The 16,700-nt window shown below is 37.6% G+C and overlaps 1 protein-coding gene across 2 annotated transcripts in view; it reads right to left on the bottom strand.

Moving 5' to 3' along the window:
• Nucleotides 1-2,869: 2,869 nt before the first annotated feature.
• The window catches only part of GSTCD (glutathione S-transferase C-terminal domain containing), a 54,005-nt gene continuing 40,174 nt past the window's right edge, over nucleotides 2,870-16,700 (bottom strand). The window contains exons 8-13 of one of the 2 annotated variants that reach the window (XM_017736838.1): nucleotides 16,252-16,380; nucleotides 13,671-13,804; nucleotides 11,918-11,948; nucleotides 7,982-8,051; nucleotides 7,770-7,807; nucleotides 2,870-4,857 (exon numbers count right to left, since the gene is read on the bottom strand). In XM_017736838.1, coding sequence (XP_017592327.1) covers nucleotides 4,714-4,857; nucleotides 7,770-7,807; nucleotides 7,982-8,051; nucleotides 11,918-11,948; nucleotides 13,671-13,804; nucleotides 16,252-16,380 — 546 coding nt within the window. In that variant the 3' untranslated portion in view covers nucleotides 2,870-4,713. The remainder of the gene's footprint in view (nucleotides 4,858-7,769; nucleotides 7,808-7,981; nucleotides 8,052-11,917; nucleotides 11,949-13,670; nucleotides 13,805-16,251; nucleotides 16,381-16,700) is intronic. The other variant, XM_008635602.2, reaches the window with a different exon arrangement.

Below are 16,700 nucleotides of genomic sequence, written 5' to 3'. Positions count from 1 at the left end.
CCCGATCTTCTAGTCTAAAACCCTTCCCCTTTCCCATCGCTCTCTGCCCGCTTTAGGCACTGGGAGGCCACAGTGAGGCCTCCCCGGACCCTGCTCCTCTCCAGGCTGGACAGCCCCGGCTCTCCCAGCCTGCCTGCAGAGGACAGGTGCTCCAGGCCTCCACACATGCCCACGGCCTCCTCCGGCCCTGCTCCACAGGCACATCCTGCTGCTGCTGGGCAGAGCTGGACACAGCTCTGCACGTGGGGCCTCACGGGGCCTCGTGGGGCAGACCTGCACCTCCCTCTGCCTTCAGCCTGAGGAACCTGAGGATCACTGCAGCCCTTGGAGGGCAGAAGAAACCCCACTAAACACCACCTGCCCAAAACAAAGAGAAATTTAAACCCGGCCTTAACCCTCCGCCTTATTTCAAGTCTCTGAGGCCTCGACATTTTCACGTGTTCAACTATTCCTCTGCCAGAATTTCCCAACAGGGCTGAGGAGGTTTGCTCTGCTCCCGGGGACAGCACCTTCCTCCTGAGGCCCTGCTCTGCTATGATAGGTGACACAGCAAAAAAAGCAGAATTAATATTCAGTTTTCCTTCCAGCCACTCTGCCACTGGACCTGTGTTCACAGGGATGGGCCGGGGGCTCCTGAGAGCAGCAGGGAACCCATCCCTGCCCTGCCTCTGGCAGGGCTGCTCCTCAGCCACTGGTCCCGTTGGGTGCTCTCTGCTGTGGGCAGAGTTGTGGAAATCGATCCAATGCTGTGGAGAGCACGAGGATATGTTCAGCTCATGGTCTACATGAGGAGGCTCATTTCTTACCAAATCATCTCTGTTACCACATTTCTTTTTTGGGTAATTTTGGCAACATTGAGTGTGTTTAAGAGGAATATGGGAAATGAAGGACACAAATATGCTGTCTCTCTGGTCTGGGCTTCCAATGCTCAAAAAACCCCCAATTCTTCTGTGCCTACACATCAGTGATGGAATGAGCTGAAAATGAGCTTTTCCTTCTGCTGACAACTATGCATCAAGACTGAAACCAAGGCTTCAACTGTTCAGTCACCTTTGGCTATCAATGTTTCTCTCAATCAGTACTTTCTAAAAATTATAGCTATCTATTCATGGACAGGGTTAATTTCTAACCCTAAACCAACATTTTAAAAGAAAATAGCCACAGCTGATGACGTAGAGACAAACTAACATCAGTTTAAGCCTATTATAAAATCAGCTGAGTGCCATTTCATTGCAGGTTACTTAAGATCAAACTTCCTTGACCACAAAGGCTTTCTTGAAATGCTCTTTTCAATGACAATGCCTGGCAGAGCATGTCACCAAGGAATACAGCTATTTAAAAAGACATTTCTGCTTACTGTCATTACATCCACCAAGCAGCTCAAAGTCTAGCAACAGTGAGAAACAGAAAACATCAGTCTAACATTTATGGCTGCCCTGTAAGTAAATCATTTTACGTGTGTCTGTCTAAGGATTATCTTTGAGTAATTTTGACCACTTATGTAGTTTTCCTTAAAAACAAAAATCAAAAGATGGCTTGATCAGACTAAAACTAATGTCTTAATATTTTTTTTGTTAAGATCAAGCCACATAAATATTAGGGAGCACAGTGAACCCACTAGGAATGTCCCTTGTTTATTACTACCCCTGCCTAAATAAAAATGAAAAACCAAAAATAAGGATACATGTCCACACAGATGACTAACTTTGAACACACGGAGGACCTCAGTTGAGCTTGCTTATCCGTTTCCTCTTATAAGGTTACTTTTTCCAGCATTACAGGCTAAAAGGGTAATATAAACGAAGACTGTCAAGGTAATGGAAAATCATGACTATGCTAGGACAACATTTTGTTCACCCTATAGCTGGTCCCAGCGGGCCAAACAAATGAAAAATAAAAGCAGCATATTTAGATATGCACCTTGGACATCAAGATAGCTCCTTGTGCAACAAGCTGCTACAAGAACAAGTTTTTCACTCATCAGGACCACACTGTCCAGTCACCTTGTTTAGGCAATGCTAGGCTGTATTAATTCCATACCATTTATGTATAGAGAAACATAGGGCAAAATAACATACCTAAAACTTAATACAATTGAGTTCACATTTCTAGTACATGCCACAGTTTAGCAATTTAATCTGTGGTAAATTAGGTATTATCTGTTGCTGTAAATCCTGATTTTTATGCTTTTTTTCATCTGCTTCTCTTCAGTTTTCAGTAAGCATCAATTCACCTGAAGTATAGGTCAGGCTTTACTATTCATAGTAATACCACTCCATCCTTGGACATGAGAAAATTTCTATTCTCCTGAGAAGAAACCAGAGTCCATTGATGCCAATAGCAACAAGGTCACAAACCAGTATCACAAATGGAATGCAGTCTCACTAATCCTGTATGATATCAAGATGATGAGACTGTGAGATACCATCAAAACATTCCTGATTTTGGGGGGGAAAAGAATTTGTCATAAACTTACTTTGTATAGTTTGGCTCATCCAAGAAAAAATGGGATGTCATGATGCATATAACCACAGCTCTACTTTTGCAGGCGTTCTCCCTTGCTCCTAGAAAACTTTTCTTCCTGTGAAGCCTATTTCTTTGTGGGGCAGCAGGTACAAAATAACTTAAGTCACAAGGAAGTAACACTTGTGGGAAACTGTTATTAACATGAAAACAGTCATTTTAAAAAAATGGGGAAAAAAATCCAACAAATGAAACAGACATTGATATTTGGATTCTTGTGTGACTTTATCTGTTTTTTCTTGACCATCCGAAGCACCTAATAACCTCTTGGACATTTGTCCAAATAAGGCTCCTCCTCCTCTCTTTTTAAGAAATACTGGTTTTTCCCGTTAAACAAACAAACAAACAACATTTTTATCTTTTATTCAGTAGCACATCTTGAATATATTCCTTCTTTTCAAGTAGATCTGAAAACTATTACAGAATATTTACAGATATTGTAGAAAATGTGAAGCATGTAAGAGCACAGAATTTTGCCCTACTGAAAGCTCTTTATTATTGCATCCTATCAGACCATGCCAAATGTTCAACATCACCATAATTAAAACATTCATATTGCTACCCACTGCCTGAAGCAGAGCAGTGTGAAAATCCTTACTGTAAACAGCATCACAGTTTCCAACAGGTGCCTCACCTTGATGAGTTCTTCCTTCAGCACAAAAAGGTCACAAAGAGACATTTGCTCCCTCCAGAAAAGTAATTTAACAAGAATAATGTTCAGATCAACATACCACTAACTTAGAACTGCATTCTCATTGGGCAAGTATTGGAGAAAACCCTGGAGACAACTGGTATCACCATGCATTTTGTGTTTGCCATACATTCTTCAAAACTCCAGTTACTCCTGTAACTACAAAAAAGTTGCAGAAAAAGTATTCCATCATTACCTACTGAAGAACTGAGGCTGAAGGTAGGAATTCACTCCTACTTGCTCACTTTTGTGCTTTTAAGTAAGTAGGTAGCATTCCATGTTTTCACATTAAAAAGATGTCCCCGCATATTTAGATCTTATAGATATCTAAGTTACATGAAGAATAAAATATTTCTGGATGCTTTTTTTGCTCCAATACATATTATTTGTAATTCAGTTTGCTATGTCCTGAAGCTATGTTGAGAGTTTTCAACCTTTAGATTATTTAAATTAAAACATGGCAGAATGCACAGACATGTAAAACCTCTAAACATGCAGTAAAAATTGCATTAGGAGCTATCTTCCATTGTGTTCACATCAACAGGTGATTTAAAATTAGGGGGGGAAACTGAGCACAGGACAACATTTATTTTCATTTTAGAGTAGCATGACTGTAAATGACCTTTTCAAACGGTTCCAACTTTGGTCAAATTTTAAACTGAATATAAGATCAATGAAGATGATGTATGTAGACACATGAATTGTTCTTAAATATTTCTTCTGACAGCAAGTTTCTTACAAATGGGAATCAACACACTTCACATGACAGTGAAGTATCCAATCACTAACATCATGTCTAGCTCCCACTTTCTGGTCAATGGATAAGGAGGAATTTGGTTTCTCTAAATCCAGTGTCAAATACCTGGTTGCAGAATCCTTGCATAATATTTAAAAGTAATTTTGAAGTCTTTTTAAAAAATGATTGGCAAGGTAGAATACACTTTTAATAAGCAGATTGAGGCCCAAAGTATTCTGATGAACTTTTATTAAAAATAATCTTCCTACAGTAGTATGGAATTCTTCAGCAAAGTCAGGCCACCACCTGCTGCACAGCCATCTTCAGTAACACAATAAATTTGATCTTCTCTGTTCCTCTGGTAATCAGCACTGCTGGCTGATAACTGCTCTGCTTATGAACACAAATGCTGTTTTGACCACAAATACAACTTCCAAGCAGCCAAGACACAGTTTCACTGAAAAGGAAATCACCTTTCCTTCAACAAAACCAGTTTTCTCTAAACTTTCACAGATGGATATAATTCCATGCACAGTCATAAGATCCAGAAAGTTCTCAGTACAAGAACCAAAAGTTGCTTAATGACACAAGTTGATTTGGAATGCTCTGCATGCAGTTTGCTTCTTAGGACTTTGGGGGCTGCTTCCCTTTTCGAAGGCAATGTGTTCCAGATGCGGGATGTCTGCTTCCCAGCGCTGCCTCTATCTGCTGGATGTCATTATGCACTGAAGATTTATGTTCAGCTTCAAATTGAATGCAAGTTTCACACTCTAAGTAGGGATGCCCACAAACATATTGTTCTTTGGAGAACAACTCTCTGGCTCCATAGATATAACTTGGACAGAGTAGTTATGTTCTTCTGCAGCCCATGCCCGATCCAGATCCACAAGTCCCATACACTGCTTCCCTAAAACAAGAGCAAAGGAGAGCACAGAAACTCAAAACATTATCCAAACATTATCAAAAACTTGCACTTAAAATATTCAATGTTAGGATAACACATGAGTAAACCATCTAAAAAGTAAGTCCCAAATCTACTTTAAAAAACATCTTAATCTGGTTTCTGTTTCAAATCACATCTGTGACTTGTAACCCTCATTTAGCAAAGACCTTGAGGAGATATATCTCTTTATATATGGAGGAAGGCACAACTATTTAAAAGTATTCTCAAAACAGAGAAAAAAACATGCTTTAATGTAAATGGGAAGAAGAAAAATGCCTAGTTTACCCCTGAGCTCTCTGAATTGCCAAACTTCTACTCCCTTTATAACCATAACTGTTTTCCTCCTGTACTTTCATCTAAAATCTGAAAATCGCTGGTTATTGAACATAAACAATAGACTAAAATACCAAAAAGTGATCCAGTGTAATTGATTTGAGACGTATTACTGTAACTATTTATAAACAAACATACTAAATTGGTAATGCAAATGAAGCTTATTTCAGATTTACCTGCAGAAAAAAACCAAGAAGGATAAAGGGTTTTTTTCTGCTTAGAAGTTTTTTATTATGATACAGCCACAACAAGATGATGGGACCATTTGTCTTTACTTATTTACTCATTATAATTTATTATTATGTTCTGAAATATAGGATTGACTTGTCAGATTGTATTTTCAGCAGCTTGAAACATTATTGCAAGAAAAATTTAATGCTACTTTGAAGTGTTTTATCACTAATTGTTACAGCCTCAAGTCATGAATGGGCACAATCCCACTTCAGTCTCAAACACAATGATCCTACCTCTTCTCTTGTTCCTGACAGAACTGTATAGTTAAATGTATTTGGGGTCTGAGATGAAGAGACAGGAGCACATCCTGATTACCTTTGGAACAGGAGTCTGACATTCCAAACTACCCTCCGGAGTGGCTTACCTCTCTTCCCTGAATATATACAGAGCTTTTGTGCCTGTATCCTTACCAGCCCAGTTATGCACCCTGGTTAGGTGCCTGTAGAAGTTTCGGGCAGGTGGCACCAACACTCCCCTCAGTATCCTTGTATTTCAGAGCAGGTGGTGCACATCACACTTTAATGCAGGGCTCAGTCCAATCTACTCTGTCTGTCCACAGTGAACCCATGGCCAGAACTATCTTCTCGTCTCAGCTGAATGCATTAGTTACAAAAGAATTTCACTACTTTGAATTCACCAACATTATGACATTTGGACTCTTCTGTTGGTGGCTTGGGATTCGAGAGGGGTAGTAATTAGGTAGGAGACAATTTAGAGATACAGTAATAAGGGAGTGCTTGAAAAAGAACTTTCCAATTCAGTCCTGTATGGATTTGCATACTGCAGGGAGAAATTACCAGTTTATATAACCAACCCAGGACAGAACTCTGCAAATTACCTTTTGTGGTCCTATCCTCCACATTTGTGGTTCCATATAAAATTACCTTCTGTGATGAACAAAATGGCATTTACACAATCCTGCCACTGATACCAGTATCATCATTATTCCAAGTGTACACATTGAAGGGCATCTGGGACTGCCACAAATGGGGCCTGGCTCCCCTGGGTGCTCTCAGTAAGTCTGTGAAACCCATGGAGCAGTTCTGTGTCCTCAGGTGGGCCATAGCAATGTTCACAAAGCCATTCAACCACTCATTTTGCACTCAGGTACCACTGCTGCATATAGAGGGTAAAAGCCACATGTCCAGTTAAAATGGTACAAGGGACTTTGTTCATTTAAGAGGGAATTGCTGTGTGTAGGAGAACTGAGTTCAACTGCATATTTTTAGGGTCACAGATACCACAGAAATTGGTGGTAACTCCTTTGAGAAATTTGTTTCAGCCATGACGTCACAGACAGAATGCTGTATTTTACAGCGTACAGGTAATGAAAGGGAATGATGTGTCACTTCTCTGAAGCTGCATAAACTCAGTGGTAACTCCAAAACACATTTCACAATACAATCCTAAAATATTCAAAAAGTAGAAGAGTAAGTCATTTTGTCATCATTTACAACAGAGAAGAAAGTCTCCACCTGTTCAGGAATACTTTCATTAAATGACATATACAGTTTTTTCAATATCTGATCCTGCATTGCACAAAAACAGAACTAAAAAAACCCATTCTCACATTGCTATAACACTGATCTCATTCAATCTTCAAATGTTTACAAGAAAACTTTAAAGTACCACCAAACAAGATTTCCACAAAAAAGATTTAAAAACTGAAGCAGAACACAAAAATGAAAACCATCTTCAATGAGACAGATTAGTATTACATGGAACTTAAAGAAAAAGTAACATTTTTGACAACAGAAGTGATGATGTAGGGGGAGAGAGAGAATAAAATTATATTTGGGGTCTTTTGTCAGGGCAAAACACATAAAAGTTACATTTGTGTTCCTAGCCCCTTCTGTCTTTTCTGACCTGGAAGCTAGTTTACAGCTTCAATCGGAACGAACAGGAATACCAGACAGAATCACATTATTTTTTTATAAACACACCTTTATATACACCCTTTATACAATACATCCTTTTGTAAATCTAAGCTTATTCCACATATTTGAAGTGTTCTGTATTTGCTGTCCTTCTGACTAAAGCCAGCCCAATCTCTGCAATTCAGCCATATTGTTTGCAGCTGGCATTTTTGACCTCCCAAGAGTTACCCCCAGTGACTACAAGCAGGACAAAGGGGGCACATTGAAAAGGGGCAAACTGAAAATCACTACTACAAATAGCCAGTGCTTTTAATGCAGGATAAACTGCCAATAGCAGGACTTTAGCAAACTTCACAAAGATCTCATGCTTTTCAGAGAACGGTGGGGAGAAAAAAAGATGAAGCAACAAAAATCAGTAAAATGCAAACTCACTCTCTCATATTGATGATTTTGGAAGAGGAAAAGAGTTCCTACAGCATAAAAGAGAACAGCAAGACATGAAATGTGATGAAACTTAAATTTTTCAAATGTTATCTGAAGACATCTACTTAATGCCCCATTCATAAATGTACCATTTCTTCCTTTATGTATCAAGGTAAAACCAGCACTGAGATGGTTTACACAACAGCTTCAGAAATTCATACCAATTAGCCTGCGTTCAGGTGGAAGCTGAACAGCTGTCTGATCTGCAAATCTGCAAAGGATCATGTGCTCCTATAAAAAAGACAAAAAAAACCATAAATCAAGAAAAATCTGATTAAAGGCTTAGAAGTATCAGGAATGCTACCATGTTGAACACAATATTTCTAAAAAAATTTGTGTGCAAATCCCAATTTTTATATTGCAAATACATGTGTAAGTCAAGTGTTTGTAATCACTACCTCATTTCTCCTCATGAGTATTTGTTTCTTGCTAAACTTTCTAATTCTTTGCAGCAGTTGAAGTGGATGCAATGTATACAACACAGCATTCTTCAAAGACATCTTGCACACTAATTTTGCCTTCAATTACTGATGAGCACCACAGCCCTCTTTTAGCATAGTCATAATAGGACAGCCTCCCTGCACCAATAAGCAGCCAAGACAAAATTCTTTAACAGTTGATTTGAACATTTCTCCCAAGCAGTGGTTTTGAATCCCAGGACAGGCTGGTGGGTCAAACTTCCTCTGCCCCACCACATCCATTCAGATCCTGAAGGCAAAAAAATACCTGTCTGTGAATAGGAAAGTTTTCTCCATCAAAAGAGCACAATTTACTTTCAAACTACCCCTGCTCCATTAAAATTTTCTGCAGAGACTTCTACAGAAGAATTTCTCCCTGTCCAGTCAGCCAGGGGGATGGTGCAGGGGAGGGTGCACTTCGCTCCCTGCTTAGAGCAGCGGGCAGAGCCCCATCCTCATTTGCGTTCAATGCCCACCGCCTGTGCCAGCACAATGGCTCCTCAAAGAGCGGCCAAGGCAAGGCAAGTTAGCCAGGTGGTGAGAGGAAAGCCTTGCAGGTGTAGCAGTGAAATTACTGCTCTGATGGCAGCTGTGCTCTGTGGGACAGCTGCAATATGTGGTACAGGACAGAGTAAATCAGAACCATCTTAGAATCGCACAACATCCCCAAGTCTCCCACAACGACATGGGGAGAAAACAAGAACAGGCAACAACACAAAGTGCTCTCCTATGCAAAGCTCCCAGAGCTCTAGTTCTGAAACAAGGACACGTGTCATCAAAAAAGAATTTATTCTTTTTTATTCTTGCCTGATACAAAATTATTATTTTAAAGATTTCGTTCTTTAACAGGTAGAGAGAGCAACATCACCAACAGGTACTTCAGGTTCTTTCAGTATTCTGAAGTAAGGATACTTACTCCAGCTTTTTTTAGAGGGATATAAACATTCAAGTCTTCACAAAAAACCTTCATATTAAATCAAGATGGTAATTCCCCCAGTACACTCCATCCAACTCATAAATAGACAACTGACCGCAAAAAATTTCCCACATATTATAAAATAAAATACTATCATCACATGATACACAAATACTACTCATTTAAAGACATTTATAATATCTTGATGCAAGGATATTTGTTCCCCAGTACAGCTCATTGACATGAAGATTTCCAACTCACAGCTTCATAAAAATAAACAGAAGCAAAATAGGAACATGTCATAACACCTTTAGGCCTTGAACACGTTACACCCAGTCAGTTCAGCTCAAACGTCACTCTTTTTGTAGTACAAAAGAACTGAAAATGTTAAGCCCAGACATCACTACTGGAGAATGGAGAAGGGATGTCATGGACAATGTGGCCACTGTTAGGAGAGAAGTAGCAGTGACAGGCAGCTTAGAGAGAAAAAGAGGGATTTAGAGGAGAGGGAGAAGATCCATGTTAGCACACAACTCCTCCAGCCTTCAGGCACCCAATACAACTAGGCTCTTTGCAACAGCAAGTTCCCAGCTCCTGTGGACCAGACCAGAGCCAAGGTAAGTCTTGTCACTTAACTTGAAAATCTGAACTGACTCCAGTCCTTAGCTTCTTACAGAGTGATCCAAAAAGATAAACTAGAGCCTGTTAGGACTACATTGTTTCCCCTGACACAGTGATTGTCACATTCCCTGATGGCAGAAGTAAGAAGAAAAGCATTTCTAAAATAATGTTTAGAAACTTCCCAAAGCATGCATAAACAGCTAACTTATTAGAACATCCACACCTTCAATTCCTATTAAATTTCAAAAGTTGTATTTTTAACCTTACACAGTTCTACTTTCCAATTATTGTGTCTTTACAGTGTCTCAAAATGTGTCGTGGTAGAAACCTACAGCTATCATAACCTTATTCCTTGCAACTATAAACTAATGAATTACAACATAATGTTCTCATCAAAAAAGTTTTGGAAATGCCAGACTTCTGGATGTCTTTTTAGATCTCACTAAAATGAAAGATAAGAGAAATTAATTTAAAATGGGAACTGGAGGGGGTGACACAGACAACGTCTGGCTAACACATGGCAACTTTGGCTGCTAGCCAATAACCTGTAAGAATTTATTAATATGAAATATAAAAACACATACAGCTAGCTGCATAACAAAATTTATTTATAACTAGGATTATTTGAGGCACCAACCAGCCTAGACCAATTGGATAGACTCTTCTGTTACTAAGAGCAGCAATATTTTTTAGCCTTATCTTTGACTCCTGTGCCCTTTTGCAACACAAATAACAAAATTCTGGAGTAAAATTCTTCTACAGTGTTGACAAACCCTGTGATTTACATCTCCACGGATTAACAGATTAAGAAAAAATTCACTGAGTTGCAATGAGATTATACACACTATCCTAATCTAGGCATCCTTGACTTTATAACTGACACTATGTCTCTCTGTACTGCTAGCAGGTTTAATAATGCTAGTAAATAACTTTTTTCTGAACTGAAACCTGAGTTCTTTGTGATTATGTCTCAGAGACATTGAAAGGAAACTTAATCGTGGGAAAAAATAATGGCAGCTCCAAATCCACCACGCAGCTTTTGTCCTCTCAATCTTTGGGCATTTATTACCTGATTACTAAACTTCCCTTATAAGATGGCTGGAGATTTTCTGAATTTTTAAAACTCCCTCTAATTTAGGGATTAAAAAGGATAATCTCTATTTTCCTCCCACATACATTATCTTTGTACTACCCACTGTCCCCAAAAGCATTTGGATATTAGAAATACCCTCCTTCACTTCCATATTTCTGTTACAAAGAATTATTCTGCACCTCCAAAATTCATTTCTATATTGTAAACACCAAGAGTCCTGCCTAGGATTTGACCGGTAAATTCAGTAAAGTTTCTATATAACCCTGCTTCTCTCAAAAGGAAACATGTTCTTTCCATGCTACATAAAGTGCTTCTAACCTTCAAATTTCAGGTTGCTCATCACTAACAAGTTTAAACTCACAGGACAAAATTTAGCAGATCAGTACTGGTTTTCTGCTGTCCACCTCTCTGCTCTTGTCCTCTTCCTCTCCTATCTTACCTGCACTCTGTCAGATCTGTATGCTTCAGTGATAATTTCTCCCATATTTCTCTCAGATTATCTCCACAGACCCCAGCTCCACAGGGTCAAAACACACTTCAATATTTTAAATATAATTCTGAACAACATTTTTTAAACTGTATAAAATATAAATACTGTATAGAACTTTTGCTGATCTGTATAAGCTCTTCCTGCTTACTATGTCCAATGTTTTAGACATAGAGAGAAGAATCTAATGTTTATTAGAACAGTTGTATTTAACACCTAAAAAAATTGGTATCCTGTAATTTTTAGCTGACACACGTTGAAGTACCCTAGGAATGACTCACTTACACATTATGAAACAAAGGGGTTTTTTTTGTGGAGAAACTATTTCATTTTATTGAAGAAAAAAGCCTTTGAAAGTGAATGGTGGAGAAAACACAACACCTGCACTAATAATGAACATTTCACGTAACACATGCCCCTCCTTGCAATTTTAAGATAACCGCCCATATTTCATTTGATAAGAAGACCCAGTGAGATGCAGAAAACTGCACATAAACATCTTCCCCCTGTCTTTTTACATACCTTGTAGGACAAAATTTCTTTAAACTGATGACTGAAAAAAAAAAATAATTAGATCAATTCAATTAACATCTAAAACCAGCAAAGGTGAAAAATAGAAGCAATCATTACATACTTGAACCCATTTTAAAGAAAACAGCAGTATCTGTACCTTGAAGAAAGGCATTAAAAATACTAAAACTCATTACAGTTCCAGTACACTAGAAAAGTGTATATAGTGGTGGGTTTTTCCTAATATTAATAAAAATTCTCTCTTAAATCATTATAAATGCTAACACATACTTACTGTGGTTTTCTCATTGTCACAAAACCACTTTATATATATTTACTAATACACACATATATTTTGTTTGTACCATAAAGGTAAAGGGTCTTTACAATGAAATTGAATACAGAACACAGGCACTATGGGGATACAGCCAGGCTATAATGTTTTATGATCATATAACATAAGGAAAAAAAGAAAAAGCAAACCCTAAAATGTAGCTCAAGCTCAGGCTGGTAAGTTTTTTCGTACTTCTGAGGTTAGATTCAAAATTTTAGCAAACACAAACATTCTTGCAGCATCTACAGCAACAAAAGTTTTCTAAGTGATCATTTCCAGTCTTTGTGGTCTAAAAACATAGCTGGACAAAAGTTAAACATTTTCCAGCCAATTTTAAAACAAGTTTGCTAATTTTAGAAGGCTTCAAATTTTATTGCCTCTTCATTAGAAGACTTACTTGTTTTATTGTGTCACAAGAGAAAACAAAAGGGACACACAAAGAGATGGAAGTATCAAACTGACAAGAAAACACTGTTAAATGCAAAGGTTACCAAACTGACAAGTTGTAAATAATTACTCTCCATGACCTCATCTCCACACACTTCTGTGTCAGAACACTTTGATATTATAGAGAAATATGAAAAATATTTCACATGAATACATAATATCTTTTTAGATTTGCAGGTTAATTTTAAGACTGCATGTTCCATTTTCTTATTTTAGCAAATATATACTTAAGTCATTGATGTAAATCCTAGTAGAATTAAATCTAATTAATCTTTGACATTCAAAATGCAAAGCTCAGTTTTATGAACAGAAAAAAAAAGCCAACCAAAACACAACCCTTTCCCCCAGCTAGTTCTGACTCAGAAGACTGTTTAACTCTTATCTTCTGCTACTTTATGCTTACCTTTTACATTTTATTTATATCAAATGCATTAAAATTCTTAAGCATAAGATATATTAGTATCTCCCACAAGGCAGATTTGAAGACAAAATATGTACACAATCCATTGAAAAAGTATTAAAAATATGAACTGAAACAGAGGAGAGCTTATCTACTTGGGAATAAATCAAAGAAGTTCCACAAGTACTGAACTGTTTTATAAAGCAGACCCATTTCTTTAAACTGACTCCTTACATCTTCCTCCAACATTAAAATGTCAATTCCCCTTCCTAGAGTAATTTTCATGAGTTTTCCATTAACTTTGTGATTTTAAGGTAGAAGGTCTGCATATTAGATACTATATCTACTATATTGATTGCATAAAGTCTTCCGAGCCATGAATAGATAAATCCAGAAAAAATATTCCAGGAATTACCAATCTGTCTCTCTGTTAGGACAAGAGGAAACAGTTTCCTTTTAAGTGTGAATCAGCTTAGCCTAGTCACTCACAATGACCCTCAAATGATTAATTCTATACTCTTTTAGGATTTTATTCCCTCATTTAAGTTGATATTTTAAGGCTTATCTTGCAAGCTTTAGTTCACCTTCGTGGATATTTGAACTTGACTGTATTTTGAATGAAGCCGTAGCAGCAGGGGGAGATGACAAAGGCTGCCCGTGCCCTGAGGCAGTGTTCGATCACCATGTCTGTAGCCACCCCACAGGCGTGCAGAGCCACCTACAGCAGTAAAAACAACAAACAAGGAAACAAGAAAATTCATCATTGGAACACTCTAAATACAGTCCAGCAATTTTTGGTTGACTGAGTTACTTAAACACGTGAGAAGTTTTTGCAACTAAAGCTGCTACACCAAAGGCCTGGTCCTTAGTTCTCCAGTTTTTCATTCTTCTCCTTCATTTCTGTGTTGAGGAAAATTTATGGTTTATTCCATTAACAAGGAATTGACACTGAAGAAGGGTCACTCACCAAAAGCACTCAAAAGGCAGGTGCACTTCATTGTGATACCAAATAAACTAAAAACAAACCTCCATAAAAACAGTAGCTGTGGAATACATAGTAACAGAAAAACTATGTGGTGATTTGTCAAAAGTTTTTGTCAAGCAAAAAGGACTTAGAAATACAAAGAACTACATCAAAACTGGATTTCAACTGAGCAGTAAGAGAAGTAACAGATATACCTCAAGGTCACATCTAAAGGAAAAAATTATGCATAAATTTAGATAATTTGATTTTAAAGTACTAAGTAAAACCTAAAGGAAACAAACACTGGAGCTGGGGGAGGCATCAAATACAACCTGCCCTCCTTTAATTTTGTTTGTCTCACCTTATTCTTTTCTTTCTTTTTCTTAGTCATGGGCTCTTCAACTAAAACTAAAATAACATTTGATCACAACTACCTGTGAGCACTGACGTGTTTGGGCAACACACAGGTTGCACCCAAATTCTTCCTGCTCTCCTACACAAAGGCAAGTTACTGCAGTACTCAATACATTGGCAAGGGAAGGCAAGCAGCTCTCTCCTACCTATACCTGGGATGCCAAATGCACCACTGAAATGGGGCATTACTTTCTCTGCCTCCTCCCATGTGCTCAGTACCTCAAAGAGTAGGCTTTGGGCATACTTAAACTAAGGACATTTCTGAGGCACATTTTTGATTTCATGCAGCAGTGTGGATTTATAAAACTACATTGTTTGCTTTGCTTTTTGTTCACTGTGGATTTAGAGAAGAGGTTTAGAACTGCCCAGCTCAGATTTCAGGGTTCAAAGCTGTTTTTCAAGGTAGAGCAACTGGAAGATAAAAACTTTGCTCTCAGATATAGATTAAAACAAAGTCTTTTTTGTTTCCAGTCTGCTTGTTGTAAGCTCAGCTGAGGAGACCATTAATCATCAACTGAACTGCAGTTGCATACAGATGGAAATAAATACTCTCATCTCAAGCAGAACATTAAAAAATTAACAAGAAAATAATTTCAAAATGAAATTTTCTGCTCATATTAACAACAAAAATAAAACTAGTTTAACATCAGAAATAGAGTCTTAATATGACAGCTATCAGATTATCATGAAATGTAATTATAGATACTTCCTCATCTATCCAAGTAGAAAACAAAGCTCTCTGCTTTGCCTGCACATTTGAAAAAGAGGCCTTAAAACAGCAGCAGATAAAACCAGTAGCTTTGCTGAGCATGTATGACCTGTTACACCAACGGATTTCTTCTTTGGCTTTCTAAGAACCCATTTAATTAAGAAAAATCCCAAATAAAATTAAAGAAAAGCTTTCTCAGGATATCCTATATATTGAACTCACTATCTGAAACAAAATAAAATGTGAAGACTAATACAGATATTTGGAAATGAAGGCCTGGAAATGAAGCATTTCCAAGTGAACTCTTCTGACATATACTTCGGTATCTTCCTTGTCACAAAACTTGAAAGAGAGAATATAATACTTTTTTATTACATAAAAACTCCACAGGTTTAATATTGTATTAACCTTTAAAAGAGGCCCCCAAAAATTAAGACAGGAATTCCAATGACCACAAAATTGGAGACTCATTTCGTAAAACAACTATTAAAAATTTCACACACTCAATTCAGTGTACTATTCATGAGATCCTGGTATTTTGAAATAACTCTCTAGTTCACCCACTGAGATTCATATGACAGTGTAGCACAGAAAATAAAGCTAGAGAATTGAAAATCTACACTTGGAAGCACTGGGCTAAAACCACTTATTTTCTCCTCTTTCTCCTGCACTAAATTTCTTTTCCTTTCTTGAATAAACCAACCAAACAGTTAAACAGCACTGTTCATGTACCATAAACCTTCAGCATTAACCATCCTCAGCTACAGTCAAAACAGGCTTTCAGATGGATGATTTAAAGAACAGTCAATATTGCATGGAAAGCTTGCACCTTGCCACAGGGTTCATTTTCTATTAGTAGAATAAAAAACTAGATGACAGGAATATTTACAGAGCTACAAAATACTATTTATGCCTTATTCTTCACTAGGGCTGCAAAATTCTAGACAGAACATTCATCTCATTTACTTTCATGGTCTGTAAGGACATACAGAGTTTTATTCTCTCATGTATTTAAGTTGTTTTAAGAATAATTAATCAGACACTGAAGTTCTGAAGTAGAAAAGTTATAATCACTTACCCCAATGTTAAAAGTCCCATTAAAATAATCCAAATTTGCTTGAATGAACCAAATGTTGTTTAAACCTAGTTCATCACTTCTGTCTTTAGCACGGATCAGAGACAACTCCTTATTTTCTATGAGCACCACCTAGATGTCACACACAGGAGAAGGTAAGGCAAAATAATACTGAGAAATTGAAGTACAACATTACCAAGCAGAAAACGTTCTAGTTTGCTGAGAAAACCTTTGAATTACTTGTGGCAGAGTCTGAGAGCTACAAAATGACTAGCTGGAAACCTAGCAACAATCAAAAGCATTTAATGCTTGCCAATATTAATCAGCTTGCAGATATTTTATATTTTCATGTAACTTTTGTTTTCTCTGGAAAGCACCACACACATCTGGGGATTATGCTTAAAAATTTGCATGTTTCAAACCTAAGTCCTCTGCTGAGACAACTGTGACTT

Source organism: Corvus brachyrhynchos, unplaced genomic scaffold, assembly GCF_000691975.1.
Source record: "Corvus brachyrhynchos isolate BGI_N302 unplaced genomic scaffold, ASM69197v1 scaffold175, whole genome shotgun sequence".
NCBI lineage: Eukaryota > Metazoa > Chordata > Aves > Passeriformes > Corvidae > Corvus > Corvus brachyrhynchos.
The sequence above is the reverse complement of the archived record's forward strand: the minus strand, read 5'-3'. Positions and strand labels throughout refer to the sequence as shown.